The sequence below is a fragment of the Phascolarctos cinereus genome, unplaced genomic scaffold (assembly GCF_003287225.1).
Source record: "Phascolarctos cinereus isolate Bilbo 61053 unplaced genomic scaffold, phaCin_HiC Scaffold_5;HRSCAF=322, whole genome shotgun sequence".
NCBI classification, from domain to species: domain Eukaryota; kingdom Metazoa; phylum Chordata; class Mammalia; order Diprotodontia; family Phascolarctidae; genus Phascolarctos; species Phascolarctos cinereus.
Genome location: NW_027555958.1, coordinates 260,676,058 through 260,699,308, shown reverse-complemented (window position 1 = coordinate 260,699,308; position 23,251 = coordinate 260,676,058). Strand labels below are relative to the sequence as shown.

General features: G+C 36.4%; 1 protein-coding gene across 3 annotated transcripts in view; it reads left to right on the top strand.

Moving 5' to 3' along the window:
• The window catches only part of ARHGAP44 (Rho GTPase activating protein 44), a 149,452-nt gene that overhangs the window by 21,593 nt on the left and 104,608 nt on the right, over positions 1–23,251 (top strand). For all 3 annotated transcript variants that reach the window (XM_020965926.2, XM_020965924.2, XM_020965927.2), the window contains exons 2-6: positions 3,745–3,784; positions 7,137–7,241; positions 11,351–11,427; positions 12,963–13,074; positions 15,715–15,791. In XM_020965926.2, the coding sequence (XP_020821585.1) occupies positions 3,745–3,784; positions 7,137–7,241; positions 11,351–11,427; positions 12,963–13,074; positions 15,715–15,791 (411 nt within the window). The remainder of the gene's footprint in view (positions 1–3,744; positions 3,785–7,136; positions 7,242–11,350; positions 11,428–12,962; positions 13,075–15,714; positions 15,792–23,251) is intronic.

Sequence of the window (23,251 nt, the reverse complement as noted above, 5' to 3'; positions counted from 1 at the left end):
CTGATCACTTCCTGAGAGAGATCCCAAAATGAAAGTTCCCAGGAATGTTATAGTTAAATTCTAGGAGAAGTAGAAAATACTGAAAACAGCCAGAAAGAGACTATTCAAATATCATGGAGCTACAAGATTTAGCAGCTACCATGATAACGGAGAAGGGAATTTGGAAGATGATATTCTGGAAGGCAGCAGAACTAGGATTACAAGCAAGAATAACCTACCCAGCTTCAGAGGGGAAAATGGATATTTAATGAAATAGAGGACTTTCAAGCATTCCAGATGAAAAGAGCAGAGCTAAGTAGAAAATCTGACATTCAAACACAGGACTCAAGAGAAACATAAAAAGGCAAACATGATGGAGTAATTATAAGGGATTTAATATGGTTAAACTGTTTACATTCTTATATGGGAAGATGATACATGTGACTCCTAATTATTTTATCATCATAAAAGCAATTAGAAGGAGTATATGTAGACGGAGGGCATAGGTATGAGTCAATTTTGTTGGGATGATCTCAGAAGAAACTGAAGGTGTGAGAAAAAGGGATGCACAGAAAGAAGAAAAATAGGGATAATTATCTCACATGAAAAAGGCATTCAAGGAAGAACTTTCACAGTGGAGGGGAAAGTGAGAGGGAATTTTACTCTCATTGGAATGGATTCAAATAAAGATGAATATGTGTGTGTGTGTTGGTAAAAATCTCTCCTACCCAAAAGGGAAGTAAAAGGAAGAGGATAAGTTAAAAAGATAGGATGATAAGAGGGAGGGTAGGCTAAGGGAGGCAGTGTTCAGAAGCAAAACGGATTTTTGAGGAGAAACGGGGTGAAAAGAGAGAGAAAGATAAACAGAAGAAAGTAGGATAGACAGAAACACACAATTAATAATCATAACTGTGAATCTGAATGGTGTGAACTCACACATAAAACAGAAGTGGATAGAGTATAGAATAGAGTAGAAACCGGAATCCAACAATATATTGTTTATAGGAAATAACCTTGAAATAGAAGATCATACATATAATTAAAATGATGGTTGAAGCAGAATCTATTATACTTCAGCTGAGGTTAAAAAAAATTAGAACTAGCAATCATGATCTTGGATGAAGCAAAAACAAAAATAGACCTAATTAAATTAGATAATCAAGGAAATTACATTTCATTAAAAGGCACCATAGACAATGAAGTACCATCATTATTAAAATATATGCACCAAATGCCATAGCATCCAACACTAAAAGAAAAAGTTAAATGAATTAACAGGAAGGAATGAACAAGCAAAATATGCTATGGGAGGGGGGCCCTCATTTACCCCCTCTCAAAACTAGATAAATCTATCCATAAAATAAATATATCAATGAGATTAATAGAATTTAGAAAAATTAGATATGATGGAGCTCTGGAGAAAATTAAATTGGAATAGAAAGGAACTGACCCAGTAATACCACTACTAGGTCTATATCCCAAATAAATCAAATAAATAGGAAAAATATTTGTACATACAGAAATATTTATAGCAACTCTTTTTGTTGTGGCAAAGAATTGGAAATTGAGGGGATGCCCATCAAGTGGGGAATGACTGAACAAGTCATGGTATATGATTGTAATAGAATATTATTGTACTATAAGAAATGCTGAGGAGGATACTTTTAGAAAAACCTGGGAAGATTTATATGAACTGATGCAAAGTGAAGTGAGCATAACCAGAAGAACACTTTACATAATAACAGCAATATTGTAGTGAAGATCAACTGTGAAAGACTTAGTACTGTGATCAATACAGTGATCAAAGATAATTCCAAAATTCTTACAATGAAAAATACTATCCTCTAGAGAAAAAGCTGGTGGTGAGTACAGATAGAGGCATATTTTTTCACTTTTTAAATTTTTCTTGCTTTTTCTTTTGGGCAATATGGCTAATATTGTTTTGTGCGATGTCATCTGTATAATTGGTATCATTTCTTGCCTTCTCAGAAGGTTGGGGAGGGACTGGATGGACAGAGATATTTGGAACTCAAAATAAAAAAAAATATTAAAAATAAGAAAGCTGGGAAACAATTTTTATATCAAGTGTGTCTGATAAAGGCCTTATTCCTAAAAATATAAAAAACTAAGTCAAATTTATAAGGATACAAATCATTCCCCAGTTGATAAATGGACAAAGGATGTGAACATGCAGTTTTCAGATGAAAAAAAATCAAAGCTATCTATAGTCATGAAAAAAATGCTCTAAATTACTATTGATTAGAGAAATGCAAATTAAAACAGCTCTGAAGTTCCACTTCACATGTATCAGTTTGGCTAATATGACAGAAAAGGAAATTTATAAATGTTGGAGAGGATGGGAAAATTGGGACACTAATGCACTGTTGGTGGAGTTGTGAACTGATCCAGCCATGTTGGAGAGCGATTTGGAACTATACCCAAACAGGAGTCAAACTGTGCATACTAGGCCAGTATCCTGAAGAAATCATTAAAAAGGGAAATGGACCTACATGTACAAACACCTTTAAAGCAGCTCTTTTTTTGGTGGCAAAGAATTGGAAATTGAAGGGATGCCCATCAATTGGGGAATGGCTGAACAAGTTATTGGTATATGAATGTAATGGACTGCTGTTGTGCTATAAGAAATGACAAGCAGGCAGATTTCAGAAAAACCTGGAAAAATTTACATGGATAGATACAGAGTGAAATGAGCAGAATGAGGAGAACATTGTACACAGTAACAGCATCATTATGCGATGATCAACTATAATTGGCTCAGCTCTTCTCAGCAATACAATGATCCAAGACAATTCCAAAAGACTCATGGAAAATTCTATACACATCCGGAGAAAGAACTGATTGGAATCTGAGTGCGTATCAATGCATACTATTTTCACTTGATTTTTTCATGTTTTTTTTTCTTTTGTTCTGTGTCTTCTTTTACAACATGACTAATATGGAAATGTGTTTTACATGATTGCACATATATAACCTATATCAAATTGCTTACTGTCTTAGGGAAGTAGGAGGGGAGGGAGAAAATTTGGAACTCAAATTTTGATAAGAAATGAATGTTAATTTTAACTTTACACATAATTGGAAAAATAAAGTACTATTAAAAATAAAGAAGAAAAGAAATATATTTTAAAACAGTATAACTAGATTTCAAAAAGAAAGATGGTGTGTTGCACTTGATAGTTATGTGAATTAGAGTCAGAAATCTTTAGAGAAAATTCTACCCCAATACTTACTAGTAGTCTGACAGTAGACAAGTCACTTGTTCTTTCTGAGCCTTAGCCAATCTTCAAAGCCTGTAAAGATGAATTTTAGTCTTTGTGGAAGAAGTTCCAACACTAATGGAATCACATGTCTTTGATATGAAATAAACTGCATTTTCTTCCTTTGTTGTCACTGCAGTTGGTTAGTCCTTGACTTTATGCTCTTTGAATATTCAGATGCCTAGCAAGCATCTTCTGTGAGATTTTCCAGTGTGGGAATTCTCTGTCCAACAATTTTGAATAATTAATGTTCAGCTGGAAGGGGCTCTGTAGTCTTGAAGTTAGAGTATTGCTTATCTGCTTTGTTCTATTAAAGTCAGAAATTTCTTCTCATAGCTGCTGTTTCTTTATTTCTAATCTGGGGAATGCGATTGATATGGTTTTGATTTCTCAACTGATACTTTTCTCTCTCTCTCTCTCTCTCTCTCTCTCTCTCTCTCTCTCTCTCTCTCTCTCTTTTTCTCTCTCTCCCTCTCTCTCTCTCTAGGGCAGAAAAGACTGAAGTTCTAAATGAAGACCTTCTTCAGGTAAGGGAGTTCTTTGGTTAATTACCTTAGTTCAACATTATTCAACATCTCCGTCCTTCCCCCTCACCATTGAACTCCTCAAATATTTCTCATAGAAATATTATATAAGGTTAATGATTATTATCATTATCTCTGAATTACTTGGTTACATAGACCTTAAAGCTAGAGGAAACTTTAAGATCATCTGGTCCAGTATTCTGCCTTCAGATGCATAGAGTATTATTATCTTCATTTTATAAATGTATCTGTGGCCTTTATAAATGATCTATCTGTGGGATCTAGTGACTTGAGCATGTTATTTTTGTGCTTGAAATCATAATATCATAAGACTTAAAGCTTGAAGGGACCTTAAAGATCACAGACTTGGAGATGGTTGTTAAGTTGGTTGCAAAAGACAACCCATACCTGAACAAAAATCCATTCTACAACATCTCCCTAAAGTGGTCATCCAGACTGTACTTGAAGACTTCTAGTTAGGGACATTTGTACTACATTTCAAAGTGTCCCGTTGCCTCTTTGGATAGTTCTTTTAAGAGAGTTTTTTTTTCTTAAGTGAGTATATGGAGTGTTCATCCACAGTGTAATGCCCAAATCTGTCACAGAGGGTGTTTAGAGATCACTTTCTGAGCTGGCCCATTCACCTCAACCAGGCCTCATACTGGCATGTCCCAGAATAAGACCACCACCATGAGAGAATCTTGATTCTCTCAGGGTCTTCGATGCTACTCTCTTGTGGAGAAATTCACTCCCTCTGCTCAAAATTCCAGCTTTCAGTAACCCACTAATATACTTCTATTCACAAACCAACCACTCACTTGATGACATTTTAAAATCTTTAACATAGCCATTTACTTAGCAATATAGAAAAAGAAATAACATCATAGATACTCATACTACAGCAAATACAGGATTAATAAATGATTCAAAATCCAAATATAAACCTGAGTCACAATTTCCCACCAATGCATTCAGTTAGGGGTGCGTTGAGAGAATATGAAAATACAGAAATCTTCTAAGGACATATGAGTGAGAGAAGAACAATGTATTCTGGGAATCTCACAACTCTGAAACCATAAACTTCAGTCTTATCTTTCTGTCTTTAGAAATGTCAACAAAAGTTCCTTGATGAACATAGCTTCTTCTGTGTTGAACAGATACCAATGCTGCAACGCTGAACCATATTGTGCTAGCTGACAACTGACTGGGCAGGATGTCTCAGACAAACTAGTCCACACACTGGTGGCTATTGGCTCCTTCCCTACTGGTTACAAAAATCCCTATGCCTCCCTCACCCTTTAAAAAGCCTTTACTAGATCCTACCATGCAGGCCAGCATGTCTTACATCTTTCCTTCCCTTCTCAGTCACTCCTTGAGAAAACCATTCCCAGTCAGTGCTTCTACTTCCTCTCTTCTCTCGCTGTCTTATAAGTTCTGTGCAGTCTGGCTTACAAATTCATCATTTCTCTGAAATTACTCTCTCTGAAGTTATCAGTGATCTCTTAATTGCCCAGTCTTATAGCCTCTTCTCAATCCTTATCTTTTTTGACTTCTGTGTGGCATTTGACACTATTGATAACTTTCTCTTCCTGGATACTCTCTTCTTTTTGCATTTTTATTATTATGTTCCTACCTGGTAGTTGCTTCTTCCTTATCTTGTTTCCTGGATCTTTATCCGGGTCAAGTCAACAAGCATTTATTAGCACCCAGTAGGCCGCAGGTTACCCACCTCTGTTCTAGGCCTTGTGCTAAGCAGTGGGGATACAAAGGTAAAAACAGAAGAAGCTCGCAGTCTAATTGTGATAGGAGGTGGGGGAAACACAACTTGCAAACTATGTACAAACAAGATACATATAAGATAAATTGTAGATAATCTCATATGAAAGGCACTGGCATTATTTCCCCCCAAAATTCTGTTTTCTTCTTCCTTTCCGAATTTCTATCAATGGCAATTGATATCAGTGGCATCTTTTCAGTCACCTAGGCTCATAACTTCATTGTTATCCTTGACTATTCTCTTGGCTAATCCATTGCCAAATCTGGGCTTTTCTTTCTGTTTCACATCTCTCTTTTAAGTCACCTTCTCTATATTCACACAGTCACTATCCTAGTTCAGGTCCTCATCGCCTAGACTATAGCAATAGTCTTCAGATTAACTATCTTGACACTCAGCTGCCAAATTGATTTTCCTAAAGTATAGATATGGTCATATCACTCAACTCTACCCTTTTCAAAAAGCTCCATAGGGTTCCCTGTTACCCCCAGGATCAGATATAAAGTCTTTTGCTTGGCATTTAAAGATGATCACAATCAGATTCCTTTCTACCCTTCTTCAGTTTATTTCAGAGCTCGGCTTAAGCGCTACTAATCACGTAGCCTTCAACAGGTAGCACTCCTGGACCCAGTCATCTTGTATTTATTTTGTATATATTTGAAATGCATATATAAATACATATGAATTTCCCTCCAACCCAAAAAGGATGGGAGTTACTTGAAGGTAGTTTCAGTTTTATCTTTTTATCTCTAGAACCTGGCAAAGTGATTGGACACATAGTAGATCCTTGACAAATCCTTGTTTGATTGATTCTCTCAATAATGACTTTTTTCTTTCTTGTATAATACTCTGTACATGTTTTATATACTTAAAATATTCCATTTTTGTATTGTAAACATTTGTATATCCTACCTATTAGACTGTGAGCTCAGTGAGGCCAAGGATGATATTTATTTATCTTTTAGTACCTAGTCTAATATCTTGCACATAGTTGGCATTTAATAAACTGAGTAACTTGCAACATAGCTAATAAGTAGTAGGCAATTGGTCCTTATCTCATATTTGACTCCCAGTTCATTGTTTTTTTACCTTGCTCTTCCTTTTATTTAAAAATAATTTTTAAATGAATATTTAAAGTAGTTTTAGAATAAGGGATAAATCATACAAAAAGGTGAGGGGGCTACCAGAGTAGCATGTTATATATGAGATCAGATATGGTGACTATATGCAGTGTTTTTACTTAACTATTTTTCTTCCTTATAAGGGAGGACTCAGTTTGGGAGATATAGGTAGGAGGTACGCTTTATATCAGGAAATGATTGTGATATCAAAATAAAAAGGCATCAATAAAATTTATTTTAAAGGAGAAGTGGTTGGGAAGTAAGTTGTAATGGTGATAAAACCTGAAGCTAGAGTTAAGTTTTAAGTGTTTCCTCTGTTTGACTCAGTAGATACTTTACTCTGGAGAGATAAGAGCCAAGAAGATCCCTGACTAGGAAAATTTGACTACTGACATTTAACCTCACCAACTTCACCCACTTGATGCTACCCTATTAAATTTTTTTTTTTTTTTGCCTATAGGTGGAGAAGCGCTTGGAGCTGGTGAAACAAGTATCACATAGCACTCACAAGAAGCTGACTGCATGTCTCCAAGGACAACAAGGAGTAGAAGCTGATAAACGATCAGTAAGTGACCTATTTCCAAGAATAAGTTGAAGTTTAGCTACTAAAACTGTGTCAGTAAATGAAGATTATTAGGCTCATGTTTTTAGAACCAAATAAATATATCTCTTATAAAATCTAAGTTTACCCTTTTTTTGTAGGATTGTCATTCTGTCCACATCCCATGTGAATTTTCTACCTTCCCCTTCCCTTACAAGTAACCACTTGGCTCTTTACCTCGACAAAGGTAATGACAGAAGAGTTAACAATAACAACAATAGTGTCACCTGTTTAAAGAAGTATGACCACGTATCATTTGCAAGGCTGTATCTTTAGTAGTTGTTAACTATCATACTGCTGTCTCAGTCATAACACCTAAAGTGAAGTGTATGTTAATATTGAGAGAAATAGTTGAATGTCATCATGCTAGGCTACAGTCAATTTAGATTATCGGTAAGTAGATTAATGCTGGTGTTATTTTCCTATAGTGTGGTCAACTTAAAATCTTGAATTTTCCTTTATTGTTGTTCAGCTGTTTTTCAGTTATGTCTGACTCTTTGTGACCCCATTTGGGATTTTCTTGGCAGAAATACTGGAATGGTTTGCCATTTCCTTCTCCAGTTCATTTTACAGATGAGGAAACTGAGGCAAAAAGGGTTAAGTGACTTGTCCAAGGTCACACAGCTACTAAGTATCTGAAATCAGATTTGAACTGATGGGTCTTCCTCACTCCAGGCCTGGCATTCTATCTACTGTGCCACCTACCTGCCCCAAGATTTTCTTTGCAAATCTTACATTTATATTTATAAATTTATTACACTGGGTAGACATCTACCCAATCAGTGGTATCCATAGAGTGAGAGCTCACTCAAGTACATTTATATAGATATGGAGGGAATCTTTTTTTATTTAGGAAAATCTGTATAGTTTCTTCAGTGATTGAGTCTACTGGGTCCATTAAGTATTATTTATTTTAGCATTTTGCTATATGTCTATGTCATGACTAAAGCTATCAGCTGAGAACAGGACAATCAACTGAGAAAGACTTAGATACTCTGATCAATACAATGATCCATGACAGTTCTAAAGAACTCATGAGAAAAATGCTATCGATCATCAGAGAGAAAACTGATGAACTTTGAATTCAGGTTGAAGCACATTATCTTTCAATTTATTTTTCTTGATTTTTTTTCACAACATAGCAAATGTGAAAATGTTTTGTATGTGTGATGGGAATCATATTTCTTGCCTTCTTGATTGAGTGGGGAGAGACTGGAGGGAGAAAGCAAATTTGGAACTGAAAATAAAAATTCTAAAATAAAAGTTACTTGTCAAGAGATAAAAAACTTATTTTGAACTACATGGAAATGTTGATAAAAGACTTCTTTAGTTTTAGGATTATTATTTTTTCTTTCTTTTAGGCAATTGGGTTAAGTGACATGCCCAGGGTCACACAGCTAGTGAGTGTCAAGTGTTTGGACTGAGGCCGCATTTGAACTCAGGTCCTCCTGACTTCAGGGCTGGTGCTCTATCCACTGTGCCAACCTTGCTGCCCCTGAGGATTATTTTTTAAAACCTTTTGAAGAGTTTTCACAAATTTTAAGAAAAAAAATTACCAAACATAATTTTAACACTGTCATTCATAATCCTACAACCTCCAACCTGATGAAAATTTATATGTTTTAGCAAATTAGGTTTGGTAAAAGAATTAGTAAAGAGAAAACAAGCACAAGATTAACTAGTTAACTAAACTTCGGTGTCTCCTTATTACCATAAATACAATAAAATGCATATCTACAATACAGGAATAAAACACAAACTGCTCAGCTGTTCAGTAACTAGTTGCAACCTACCTTTCCAGACTTGTTTTTTAAGTTAAATTTTGTTATTTTTCCAAAAAATAATTGTTTTTCTTATTCCTACCTCCCACTCCCATTGAGAAAGCAAGAATAACAAAATTTAAGGGTATTTTTTAAAAAGAGAAATAGTAAACATTAAACCTGTTTGATTCTTAAACTAAGAACCAAGAAAACAAAACTTCATTTAGCAGATGTATCTAGTGTTCAAACAACATGCTTCAATTTCATATAAGGGAGAGAGGGAGAGAAAGAGGGAGAGAAAAAGAATGGAAAGGAAGGGACAAGTAGATAATAAGAAAAAGAGAGTGCTGACAAATGATTATTAAGTGACCTATTTTCCAAGAATAAGTTGGTTTTTTCTTTTATACCCATTGAATTTGAGACACAGTTTTCATTTGCAACAAGAAGTCTTAAAGGAGAGACAAGAGGTAGGTCAAACCAGCATCACTGTCATCTCCACTACTACCTCCTCTTGGATCCAGGGTCTAAGAGCTCCAGGAATTTTACTGCTTCTTAGACTACCACTCCTGTTTCTAGCTTGGTTCCTACAGCTATCATCAGGGTCAGTAACTTTCATGGAATGGGAGATACTAGCAAACAACATCTCTGCCATTGCCAGCCCCAACTACTGATCAACTGCCACCAATAGGCAGGTAACCCTGGAATAACAGTGTTCCCCAAACCACTAGTCTTGCTGCCAACCATCATCTGAAAAGAAAACACCTGACTATGTGTTATCTGCTCTGCAAATGCTACAGACCTTGCTTCCTCAGTAGCCGTCACTGCTGAGGCCTGGGAAAGAAAGTTCTTGCCACCACAGACCATGAAACTGTCAAATGGTTCAACATCAGAGTGAAGAAAGAAGAAAAGCCTATATATATGCAAAAATATTTATAATCACTCTATTTGAGGTGACAGAAAGTTGAAACCTAAAGGGATGCACATCAATTGAGGAATAAGCTGTGGTATATTAATATGGTAGAATATTATTGTGCTGTAAGAAGTGAGGAAATAGATTATTGCAAAAGGACATAGATAGACATGTGAACTGATACAGAGTAAATTAAGCTGAACTATAAGAATAATTTATACTATAATGTCAGTATTATAAAACTGAACAATTTTGAATAATTTTATAAACTGATGAATCAAATGAGCAGAACCAGGTAAATAATTTATACAATAACAGTGACACTATAAAAACAAGCAGCTTTGAAAACTATAAGAATGACGATGTCATGATTTCAAAGGACCAATAATTGCCTATCGATGTATAATTGGTTCCCTTATCTTTGTGAGTATAAAAAAGTAGTGATTGTTACTTGTTGTGTACCAATGTCTAGTCAGTAAATAAGTAGAAGGAACTGTACAGGAAGAGTGCTACTTTCCCAAAGCTGATTCATAGGAAAGAGCTCAGGTGAAGGAGGGGAAGGTAAGAAGTGCCTACTATGTATTAAGGTATTCTGTAAAGTACTTTACAATATTATCTTATTTGACCTTCATAACAACCATCTGAGATAAATCTTGTTATCATCCTCATTTTCAGTGAGGAAATTGAGGCAGACAGAGGTTGTGTGAGGTGCCTAGCATCGCACAGCTAATATGTGTCTGAGATTAAGGCATTTCTGATACCGGCCTACTTTCTATCTACTTCATTAAATAGCTACCTTTTGACAACAGATGCTTGCTGTATTATCGCAGTTGACCTATCAATGGAGAATACTCAAGGTAGTTGGTAACCTCTTTTTATAGCTTTTCCTACTCCACAAACATTTTCCTAGGAATAAAGGAAAATCTGGAGTTGCAAAACAGTTCCTTCTCAAATCTTGGCTTTTTCATCAACCCATTTTTTATAAGAGCACTCAATGGTACTTACCTAAGGTACAGGAGGGGTAATTTATATATTTGTTCTTCAAAATTGTGCCTTTTCCCCATGTACATCCCTATCACCTTTAGTTTTCTTGTCTTTTTTATATACACACTCTTTTTCTCTGCTTTTTCCTCTGAAATACAACATTTACCTTTATGTATATTTCAGAGTGATTGGTTTACTTTGGGTTTTCTAGAGGAGGGGACAGAGTAGTGATATAACTGCTTTAATTTTCTGACCCAATACAACATCTTTTTAATGATGATTTTTGCACATTTAATTTCTTGTTTCAGTATGCCATCAATAATATAAACTTCTAGGTGGTTTTTGAGATCTTGCTGTTTTGCTCTATCAATTACAACTTTGGGAACATTTCTCCTACCAAACTTTGGTTTATTTTTCAGAAAAAGTTACCTTTGACAGCACTGGCTCAGTGTTTAATGGAAGGATCAGCCATCTTGGGGGATGAAACTCTCCTTGGGTAAGGTGACATTCTACTCAAGTCCATGCCAAGTCAATAGAGAGGTCCTAAAACTGTATTAAGCATGTTCTAGCAATGGTACTTTTCATGTCCTTGAACTCAACCATACCATACCAAATGCCTTGAGTAGCTCTCTCAGAAGTAAGACTTGAGAATACTAGTGAGGGAAGGAGGTAACTAAAATGAATGTTGCCCATTTGAAGACTGGACTGAGGAAAAGGCTGTTTATTACCTGGCAAACAAGCACTTTCTATAGGCCATGCAATTCAACAAGCAATTATTCAGTGACTGCTATTTTTAAGGTGCTGGGGAATATAAAGACAAAAGAAAAAGCCCCTGTGCTTATAAAGCTTAAATTCACCAGGATGGGGGTTGGGGAGGTGGAGGGGGAAGAAATGATTTGACTAATGCCAGTCCAGATAATGGGTTCCATTATGCTATTTAACCAACTCTTAATATATACAGATAAACCTTAGGTACAAAAAAGGGTAGTTAGTCATTCAAGCACATGTAGTTTCTAATGTAGAAGAATTTATGATATGGTTGAACTTTAAAAGATTATATAAGCCTCAATTTTAAGGTCTCTATATATTTTATAATCATATGTTCCTTTTAACTTTACATCTTGTGAATTTTTTAAAGTTGAATGAAGCAAAACCTGTCTCTAAAAGTAGTAGTTTATTTACAATTACATATTGAAGCAGCAAGGGAGATTTGCATTAAATATAAATTTTTAAATCTTTTTTGACTACTAATTATGTATCACCTCTATAGCTTACTTAGTGAAGGTCTGAAATCTTCTTTGGAGATCTACTCTTTCCCTTAGAAATCACTGGAATTGGTAAAATAGAATAAAATAAATCCGATTTGGAGAACTGTTTTCAAGTGCATTTACCATTTCAAAATATTAATTCACATTTCTAAAAAAAACTTTAAAATTTATAGAGTATTTTTCTCACAACCCCATAAAGGTATATACCTCAAAATCCCATAAATAAAATGAGTATCCCAACTGCACAGAAATGGACACTGAAGCTGAGTGCTTGAGCTGCTCATGGTTATACGGCTAACAAAGTGTTGGACCCAGGCCATCATGTATCTTACCTGTTGGCCCTGTTCTACTTGGTTTTTTTAGCCTCAACAAAAAGATTTTTTGTTCTAGAACTTGATGTGGAAGAGGTCATGTCTAGAGAGCTCTCCTCTTTTGTATATAGACAAAAAGAGGAATGTGGCTGTTTGGAGCGTGTGTACTCAGAAGATGTGAGGGCATCTGTCTCTACCTCCTTAATTCCAATCACATAGTAGGCCTTATTCTGCCCCACCCCCAATATGGGTTGATTTGCTTTGATTCTAGAAGTAAAAGGGAAAGAGTGAATTTGGAAGTGTGATCTACAGAAAAAAGCAAGCAGTTTTTTGGTTATATATTCCAATGAAGATTTATGCAGCCAAGGTAATGAGTATTCTGGAGTTCTGTCCCTTTCTATTGACTCTTTAATTGTTCTGTTATTTTGGTTTTGGTTGTGGTTTTTTTGCAGGAAGATGCTGAAATTATGTGGTGAAACAGAGGACAAACTAGCCCAGGAGCTTATCCATTTTGAATTACAAGTAGAGAGAGATGTGATTGAGCCACTGTTTGTGCTGGCAGAGGTAAGGAATAGGGAGTGAATGAATACAATACATATGAGTGGGAGTGAAATAGGCTTGCATCTGAGGCCCTCTGCTTCAGAAGTATCTTCCCTTCCCTTTCTATCTTTATAGCTTGCCTCCTGACATCAGTACTACAGGAAAATGAATATATTTTTCATCTCTGATTTACCATACCAAAATATATTTTTTCAAAATAGTGATAAACCGTTTTTATTCAGGCAATGAAACATGAAGGAAAATTAGTACCTATTGTAATAATTTCATTTGTGTAAATATAACTCTTACAAATGTTTACCTGATATATAAAATGGAAATTATTTGACACATAAAATTTATGTACATGATCATTACATATATGATGCAGTCCTGGTAGGAGTCAAGCAGCTTTCACTCCTCCCTATGGGAGGGTAATCAGTCACTCACTGTGTGGTAGTCACAAAGGCATAGCAGAAGGAGGTGTGCCATTAGGATGTTCACTTATTGGAACATGTTACTATATATGGAAATCTATTGGCAATGTACTCATGTTGACAGCAACACTGAGGAACATGCTGGCACCTTTGAGAATTAAAAGGGGCATCTGGATTCTACCACAAGGAAAAGATGACTCCAGGTTAGACTTGGGGGTTGGCTTAGAGTTCCAATTCTTATGTCTACAAGACCATTTGAATTACCAAGTAAATATAAAAGATTACAGTTATTAGCCTGGGAGCTCCATGAGGGCAGGAACTATCTGAACTTTGGATCTTCCCCAGCATCAGCACAGACTTAATACATGTTTTTTAAACTGATTTAATGGTTTGACTGGCATAGAACTTCTTTAGAATGGATTCTAGATGCCACTTCAGGCAGAGGGCAGTACAGTCTTTAATAGCTTTTAAAACAAAGAACAATTCAAAATATAAGGATGACTTGCCAAACTTTAGAATATGAAATGATGATCTGTTGATCAACAAGTAGATCAGTGTCCGCTAAATAAAAGCTTTGAAGCCTTACTTGATAGATATATAAATTTTTTGTCAGTATTATGTCTTCTTCCTTTCAGTTTGCTAAAGCTGTAACTCTCCCACTTGGGGACCTTACTATCAGTATAAATCTTCTCTATTTCCTATGCCCCAACTACCACTACCTTGTAAGAAGGGAAAGGTAGGGAAGAATGGAAAGAAAGGAAAGGGAAGGAGAAGGTAAGAAAGTGAAAGGGAAAGAGGGGAGAGAAAAGGAAAAAGGAAATGAAAAGGAAAGGAAAGACAAGGGAAAGGAAGGAAAGAGGAAAGGAAAGGAAAAGGGAGAGGAAGAGAAAGGAGAGAGGAGAGGGGGAAAAGAGACTTTAAAAAATCATGACCTTAAAAATAATTAATTTAAATTAAAAATAAATTAATCTAAATAAAAATAATTAAAAATAATCAGGCCCTTAAAAATAAATCATGGTTTCTTCCTCTCTGTATAACCCCTCCTTTCTCCCCACTCCACCTTCAGCCTCTCTGTACAACTTGGTGATTTGTAAATCCTCACTCAGAGATTAAATAGCATTTGCTTTTTGGATAGCTAAAAGGATATTTGGTCTTAGATCATAGTACTAAGTGAACCAAAGTACATTGCCAATGCCTTATTCTTGATGTCAGGTCATGCCTGATAATGCATCCTTTGCATTTAGTGGAATTCTAACATTGTTTTAGATATTTTTGAAAAGATAAATATATGGTCCATTCTTTTCTTGCTTCTTTGGTTTCTTGACTCTTTGGGCTTTTGCTTATATTGGATTATCCATCTCTAATTGTAATGCTTCCATTGCTTTTCTACTATAGATGAGTGTAAGTCACTCATCACAACCTTGGCTATTGTGAAATGGAAATAGTTTCCTTAGGGTTGGTGTTAAATTTTTTAATGCTGAAATTTATTCATATTATTTCTTTATATGAATGGTGATTTACTTCTATTTATTAAGTTTATTTTGCTTTCTGATTCTCACTCCCTATTCCATGTCTGCTAGGCTTGGAAACAAAATCCTATTGAAGAATGATCATTTTTAAATTGTTCTAAAAGTTTAAAAAAATTGAATAAAAATCCCTACATAACAAACAAGAATGACTTGCATAAAAATGATAATTTCAGAGTTTCTCTAGAAGGAAAAAAATTAAAAGTCCCATACTACAAAAAAGAATAACTTTATTAGTTTTTTAAGCATAAAAAGTGTCCATTCTGTAGAGAAATGTACATTTTATTTTAAAAAACTATTTTCAGTAAAATGAATGGATCTTCATCATGTTTAATGCAAACCTGCCTGAAACTTATTCTCTTCTCAGTGATTCATTTTGAATTATGCCTCCATTTTGGGTCTGCCCACTACCTCATCCTCTCTTTTCCTCTGAATGGGGCAAGGTTGCACTGTGAAATTGCAGTCAGAAAAGACAAAATGGGCCTAACTGAATAAAAGGATCTATATGGAATTTTGTTCTGGTAAGCCAGCGAAGTTCCTTTAGCAAACCTATAGTGATTATCCTCACAGATTCACATACATTGGATTACATCACAGCTATTTCCCAATATGCTCCAAACCTTACCCAACCTCCATTGAATCCGCTGGTGTAAAAAAGAAAAACAGTAAATGAAAACCAACACTATTTTTTCTTATTATTGCAGGTAGAAATTCCAAATATTCAAAAGCAGAGGAAGCATTTAGCAAAGTTAGTGCTGGACATGGATTCTTCACGAACAAGGTATAAAGGGGACAGTTTTTGGTGTCTGGTTTGTGCACTAGCAGATGATTGTGCTTAAATTTAAGGATACTTAAATGGTGTTTGTCATGTGTTCATCCTGGGCTGGGGCATAAAATGATAGGCACTATAGTCTTTTAACCTGTTATGATTCTTAGATGTGTAAAGCCACTTAAGAGCAGCTTTTTTTCTCTGATTGCCTCCCAAAGTCACCAACCTCTTTTTATTTTGTGGTCAAGCGTCAAAGGCCTGACATTTCAAAATGATTGGCAACACCCAATTATCAGATGTGTTTGTATGTGATTGATTGTATGTGATCACATTTTTTTCTGTGTTTTTTGCACATATTTTCCTGTCCTACTGGTTTATGTAGGTGCTGGGATGAGGGGAGGGAAGGAGAGGGTGGAGAAAAGTAGCTTACAGGTCCGTGAATGTGGATATAGATAATATGCTATAGGGTTTCTACCCCACTGTCTTCCCTTTATATTTACCTTGCTTCCTATTTGATTTTGAAAGAAAAACTTGGCCGTTGGTTGAGGGGATCAGAACCTATGTATCATCCTCAAATCCTCACTATCTCTCACCCCTTATATCCAATCAGTTGCCAAAAGCTTACTTTTATAATATCTCTCATATAAATTCCCTTCTCTCCTTTGACATTGCCACCACCCTGGTACAGGCCCTCATCACTTCATGCCTGGACTATTGGGATAGATTATTGGTAGGTCTCTGTCGACCACAGTCTCTCTCCACTCCATTCCACCTTCTGCTTAGCAGTCAAAGTGATCTTCCTAAAATTCAAGTTTGACCATGTCACCTCCCTACTCAGTAAACTCCAGTGGCTCCCTTATCAACATCAAATCCAGCCTCAAATGTAAAGTCTTCTGCTCAGCATCCAAAGACTTTCCATAATCTGTTCTTCCACCTTTCTAGTATTCTCACACCTCACAATCGTCACCCCCAGTCTTTTCCGTCCAATGACGTTGGCTTCCTTGATGTTCCTTGAACAAGATACTCCATTTCCTTCCTAACTCTGGGAATTTTCATGTAGGGAATGCTGTCCCTCCTCATCTCTGCCTACTGGCTTCCCTGGCTTCCTTCAAATCCCAGCTAAAATCATGCTTTCTACAGGAAGCCTGTCCGAATCCCTCTTAATTCTAGTGCCTTTTCTTCAATGATAATTTCCAATTTATTCTGCTTAAAGATTGTGTTTTGTGATTCTGGCATAAAGAAGGCATTTCTGGGAGAACACTGAATTACCCTATTGACCTTTCCTTTCTACAGCTGGGCTTGCAGTATCATATTCCCCCAGCATAGGTGTGGCTACCGACAGGTTAAGCTCTAGTCCAGGTACCCAGTTTATGTCTAAGGAGAGGCCCACAGACCAGCTAGATACATTAGGGGAGACAACTCCTTAATGAGTTTGAATGCTGAGAATAATATGTAAAACAATGGAAATCAGTTCAGTGCAAAGCTTTATTGTAAGAAATGGGGAAGGGGGGAAGGAGAGAGAGAAAAGGGGACCCAATATGCAATTCAAGCATATATACTAATACAGAGTATAACTCACATAAGGGTGGTGCTGTGTTAGGGTCCATTCATTAGGAAGGGGATTCCCCAGAAGGAAAGGATGCTCCTGCTCGAGGGGATGACGTGTTCCAAAGTGCCCTTCTGCAAGTGAGGTTCATATACTTTGATTTTCAGTGGTCCTTCCTAGAGCTGGCCAATTTGCATATCAGGGGGCAGGGCAAAATTTTATTTTGAAAGTTTGTTATCAGGGAGAAAAACAAGCTAGTGATAGATAAAATTATTATTTGGAGGACACAGCTGTACTAACCTTTGAAAAATATTATTGTCAATATATTTCCATGATTATATTCTGTAAGCTACAACCTTCCTTAAGGGGAGACTCTTATAGTGTGGTCTTTGAGATCACTTTAAGACCATTAACAAGATCCACTGGGGCAGTGGTAAGCAGGCCTTATAGAGGCAGCAACAAGAAAGGAGAGGGTTTTAACCTAACATCCTAACCTAATGACCTCTAGTGGTCTAGAAGGTCCTAGAGAACAAGTAGCACAAGATACACAAGATAAAGAGAATCAGTCTCAAGTGCACTCAAGGTCCAAGTTCCCCAGTTACCAGGAAAGCACCTGGAGAACAGATCATTCAAATAGGCTAAGGGAGATGGAATGAATCAGAGTTATGAAGTCACTGAACTTGTTGGCCAGGATCCTCAATCCAGTCTGTATGTTCATAGACCTTATGGGAGAGATCTGTCTATGTGCAATAGGAAGAGTTAATAAAGGTGCAAAATTCCACTTGGTCTGCAAGCAGATAGTCTAGGGCCAAACAATGGTCCATAACAATGGCCCCAAGTGTTTCTGACCTCAGCTAAGGTGTCAAATCCTTTGGCCTTGTTCATGATCTGTTCTTTCAAGTGTCTGGTGAGCACCTCCTGCATATCTCTCAAACATCGATGCATGTCTTTTTTGGCCTTTCCACAGGACTTAAGCCCCCAGAAGGGCTCTAATTCTAGTCTAGTCTCTACTCCCCTTTGGTGCCCAGACAAGGACCAGGGCTTGAGGGGCAAGTTGCATGGCCTCAGTGGAGTTGTCTAAGGTGTGGCTAACCATGGTAACAAGTGTGCAGGTTGAAATTACCGAAGGGGTATGGTGTGGAGACCAGGTGTGGATGTAGATGTAGGTAGAAGAAGTGCACAGGTCTACCAGGTGCTCAAAGGGTCCTGGAGTAGGTTCTTGTTGAACCAGATGTGTAAGGTGATATTCCATGGTTGAGTCCCTGGGGAATGTGCCTTTATGCCAAGCAGTCATAGGTTGTGTCCAAGCAAATATAATTCACATCTCCCAAGGGTCTTGGCCAGTAGATGTTGTACCTTTGAATATGATTGGGGGCAGGTAATGGGCCTTGGAGTGCTGACTGAAAATTGAATGATGTCTTACCTGTTACCAGGGCAGGTTTGTGGAGGTATTTCCTTGACCATCTCCAGATTTTGGGTCGCTTGTGGAGATTCTCTAGGTAATGCCACTAAAACCTGCTAATGATAAAACTTAGTATAATTTAGTAAAACCTGACAAAATCTATTCAGATTGGCCTTCCAGTAATTAGTTCATGTGGCAAAAACCACTTCAGACCTTGTGGAGTTAACCCTATGAACAACAGAGTTATAGGAAGAACATCAAAATAGGTTTTACAGTAAGGTACCTTATAATTGCATCCTATTATAGTAGTTCAGAGAGGCTGGAGCATTGCAACAAGACTCATTAGAATTTCAGTAGACAGATGCTGGAAACCCTCACTATTAGGCAGCTAGAAAGCTCTGCTGGTTCAGAGCAATAGAACTGTATCCTTCCCTTTGATTTGGAATGCTTGCCCTGGTTATTCTTTTATAGGCTCCAGACTGTGCTACAAGCTGGATCTGATACTCTGCTGCATTCCTGAGATACAAGCCACACAGCTGCTGCTTCCTTCTGCACTTGCTCATTATTCAAGTCACAGGGTTGGGCTCAGAATTGTACCTAACCCAGGAATTCCACTTCTAGATGCAGGTCCCTTTCTCATTTTGCCTAGAGCCTGTACTCTGTAGCTGAGCTGCAATTTGTCACTTGTTCCTGCAACTTATACAAGTTTAAGCCCTTGCGTGCTAAAGTTTTAAGCCCTTGTGTTCTGGATATGGGACCACTTCTCACCCTGTACATCATGCTCCTGGCCAGACCCTCCGGTATTTCCAGTATCCACAGACCTCTTTTTCTTTCTCTCTATACTAATTTGGACTAGAAAAATGAGTATGATTTTTCTTGAATTTCCCTATCAAGATTTAAGCTAATACATTTTCTAGATATGTTTGGAGAAGTTGAGTAGTTCAGGGGGACTTGGGGGGTACTTCTTCCTGCTGTTCCACTGTCTTAGTTCTGCCTTACTTCATTATATCTTTACTGAGGTATGATAAGCAGAATTATACATTGTCTTCTGTGTTATATCATGTCATTCAGTTGTTTCAGTCATATCCTACTCTTCATGACCCCATTTGAAGTTTTTTGGTAAAGATACTGGAGTGGTTTGCTATTTCCTTCTCCAGCACATTTTACTGTTGAGGAAACTGAGGCAAACAGGGTTAAGTGACTTGTCCAGTGTCACACAGCAAGTACATATCTAAGCCTGGATTTGAACTCAGATCTTCTTGACTCAAGACCTGGAGCCCCATCTATCCACTGTACCACCTAGCTGCTCCATGTTATATCATAACTTAATATAATCCTACTACATTTCTGACTTTTGTCAAACTGGTCCACAAATTTACTCTTACAAATTTACCCTTGAGTCCATCTGATCCAAGTAATTTATCAGCGATTCTCCATTTAGCTCAGTATTTGTTTTTGTTTTCAATAGTTTCCTAATTTTAATTTTAAAAAAATAATTATGCTTGATTTATTTTAACATCCAATTTAAATGTTTTTTGAGTTCCTAATTCTGTCCCTCCCTCCAGCGCCTCCCCTATCCATTGAGAGAAGACAAGCAATACAATATCAATTATACATGTGAAGTCATGCATAACATATTTCCATATTAGCCTTGTTGCAAAAAAAAAGAACAAGAAAAACAAATTGAAAAAAAGTATGCTTCAAATTGCACTCAGAGTTAATCAGTTCTCTCTGTGCATGTAGATAGCATTTTAATTTGTGAGTGCTATAGAATTGTCTTGGATCATTGTATTGATAAGAATAGTTAAGTCTTTCACAGATGATCATCATTATAATATTGGTATCACTGTGTACAGTGTTCTCTTGATTCTGCTCAGTTCAATTCACATTGATTGATATAAGTCTTCTCAGGTGTTTTCTAAAACCATCCCCTTAATCATTTCTTATAGCACAATAGTATTCCATCACAATCATATACCACAACTTGTTCAGTCATTCCCTAAATGATAGGCTCTGATTCTTCGCCACCACAAAAGGAGCTGCTATAAATATTTTTGTGCATTTACATCCTTTTCTTTTTCCTTTTATCTCTTTGGGATGCAGAGGTAGTAGTGATATTGATGGGTCAAGGGGTATGTACGGTTTTTTAGCCTTTGGGGCACAGTTCCAAATTGTTCTTCATAATGGTTGAACCAGTTCACAATTCTACAAACAATGCATTAATATCCCTATTTTTCCACATCCCCTCTAGCATTTATCATTTTTCATTTCTGTCATGTTAACCAATCAAATAGGTGTAAGGTGGTACCTCAGAACTGTTTTAATTTGCATTTCTCTAATCAATAATGATTTAGTGCATTTTTAGGTGACTATTTATAACTGATTTCTTCTTCTGAAAAACTGCCTTTCATATCCTTTGACTACTTTTCAATTAGGGAATGGCTCTTATTTTAGTAAATTGTACTCAGTTCCCTATGCATTTGAAAAGTAAAGCATTTTTCAGAGAAATTTCCTGCAAAATTTTTTCTCCGGTTTCCTACTTTCCTTCTAATTTTTGCTGCATTGGTTTTGTTTGTGCAAAACCTTTTTAATTTCATGTAATTATCATAATCTGTTTTACTTCCTGTGATCCTCTCTATCTCTTGTTGCTCTATCTCTTCTCTTATCTATAGATCTGCTGGTATATTTTTTCCATGCTTCCCTAATTTGCTTATATCACCCTTTATGTCAAAATAACATATCCATTTTGTCCTTATGTTGGTATTTAGACGTTGGTCTGTGCCCAGGTTTTACCAAACTACTTTCCAGTTTTCCCAGCAATTTTGGTCAGATGAGTTCTTGCCTTAAAAGCTTGTATCTTTGGGTTTATCAAAACTAGAATACTATGGTCATTTACTACTGTATTTTATGTACCTAATCCTATTCCACTGTTCTATACCACTCTGTTTCTTAGCCAATACCATATTGTTTTCATGATTGCTATTTTATAATATAGTTTGAAATCTGGTACTGCTAAGCAATCTTTTTTCTCATTTTTTTTTCATTGATTTTCCTTGATCAGGGGTGGGGAACCATTTCATGTTGGAAGGCTACATTAATATTTAGCTGTAATAAAGGCTGCATTCAAGAAATTTCAATTAGATATACTTAAAAATGCACATTAGTTTATAAAAATCTAAGTACTATGGTAGTTGATAATTTAAAAAAATGAAAACTTTTCGTTAATTTTAAAGTTAACTAACCTTTTAATGACTTTGTTATGTCTTCTTTTTGTTGGAAAGCATTTGAATGTTTGGTCCACATGGAAGTCCACAGTTTCAGTTGATCCTCTAGATGGGTATCAGTAATTTGTGACCTTAAGGGCATCTTGATTTGGGTTAGGTAGGAGAATGTAGATTCACAGCAATAAGTGGTTGAAAAACAAGAAAGTATTTTTCAGTCATGTTGCTGAAGGTGTGGGTATTCTACTGTATTTTTCCATATTTGAACTGGATCTTTCTTAGCACCAAGCAGTGATGACATTTAAAATGTCATCTACTGAGAGCTCAGTAAGTTCCATCTGTAGTCCTTTAGCTGCTTTGGTGATATCAACTAGGTGAGGCTGAAATGCTAATTTGAGTGTGATGTCATGATTCTCAAAGTCAGTGAACCTTTCATTGTTAATAGGTCTATAACAGCTGTGTATTCTTCAAATGACATGGTGTATCATCCTATTCATCAGTGATCTTTACTAATTGGGGAAAATGTTCATCCGAAAATTTCCTTTTGAGGAAGTGTTTTGAAAAAAGATAGTTTTTTCAAACGCTTGGATTTCCCCCCCACATATCATATATAGACCTAATTTTACCTTGCAGAGAAATACTCAAATCATTTTGATTTGACATGATAGCAGCATTCTTTAGAAATCTTTTAGTAGTTTACATTGCTGATTCTGTTCTTCATAAAATTTAACTATCTGTTCTTGCAGAGATAAAATTTAGGCGAACACCTGCCCCTGCAACAGACAGCCAACACACTTTAGAATGATGCAGCAAATCCACACTGAATATCTCATTCAACTTCTGATGATACTGTGTTGCATTTGCATGAATACAGTTAACAATACTTATAAATTGTTGCAAAGTGTCACTTCACATAGTAGCTTTAGCGCAGAGATTTTGCTGATGCAAGATACAGTGCAAAGAAATGAGAGCATCTGGATCTGTTAATACCTTTTCTATCTGTGCAGTAAACCCTTCATGTTTTGCTGTCATGGAAGGTGCACTGTCTGTACATACACTCACTAAATTTGCCAAATTGAGTCCAACTTTACAACATTTATCTTGAAAGTTGTTGAAGGTATCTATTCTCTGTGTTATGTTCACAAGAGTGCCCAAAGTGAGTAACTCTTAATAGCAAAGAAAATCTTCTGTTATGACCCGAATGAAGTATAAAACCTGTGCTTGTGCTGAGTCAGTAGTTTCAGTTGATTAATCCAAAGCAATTGAATAATATTTATTTTCCTGTTGAAGTATTGCATGAAGT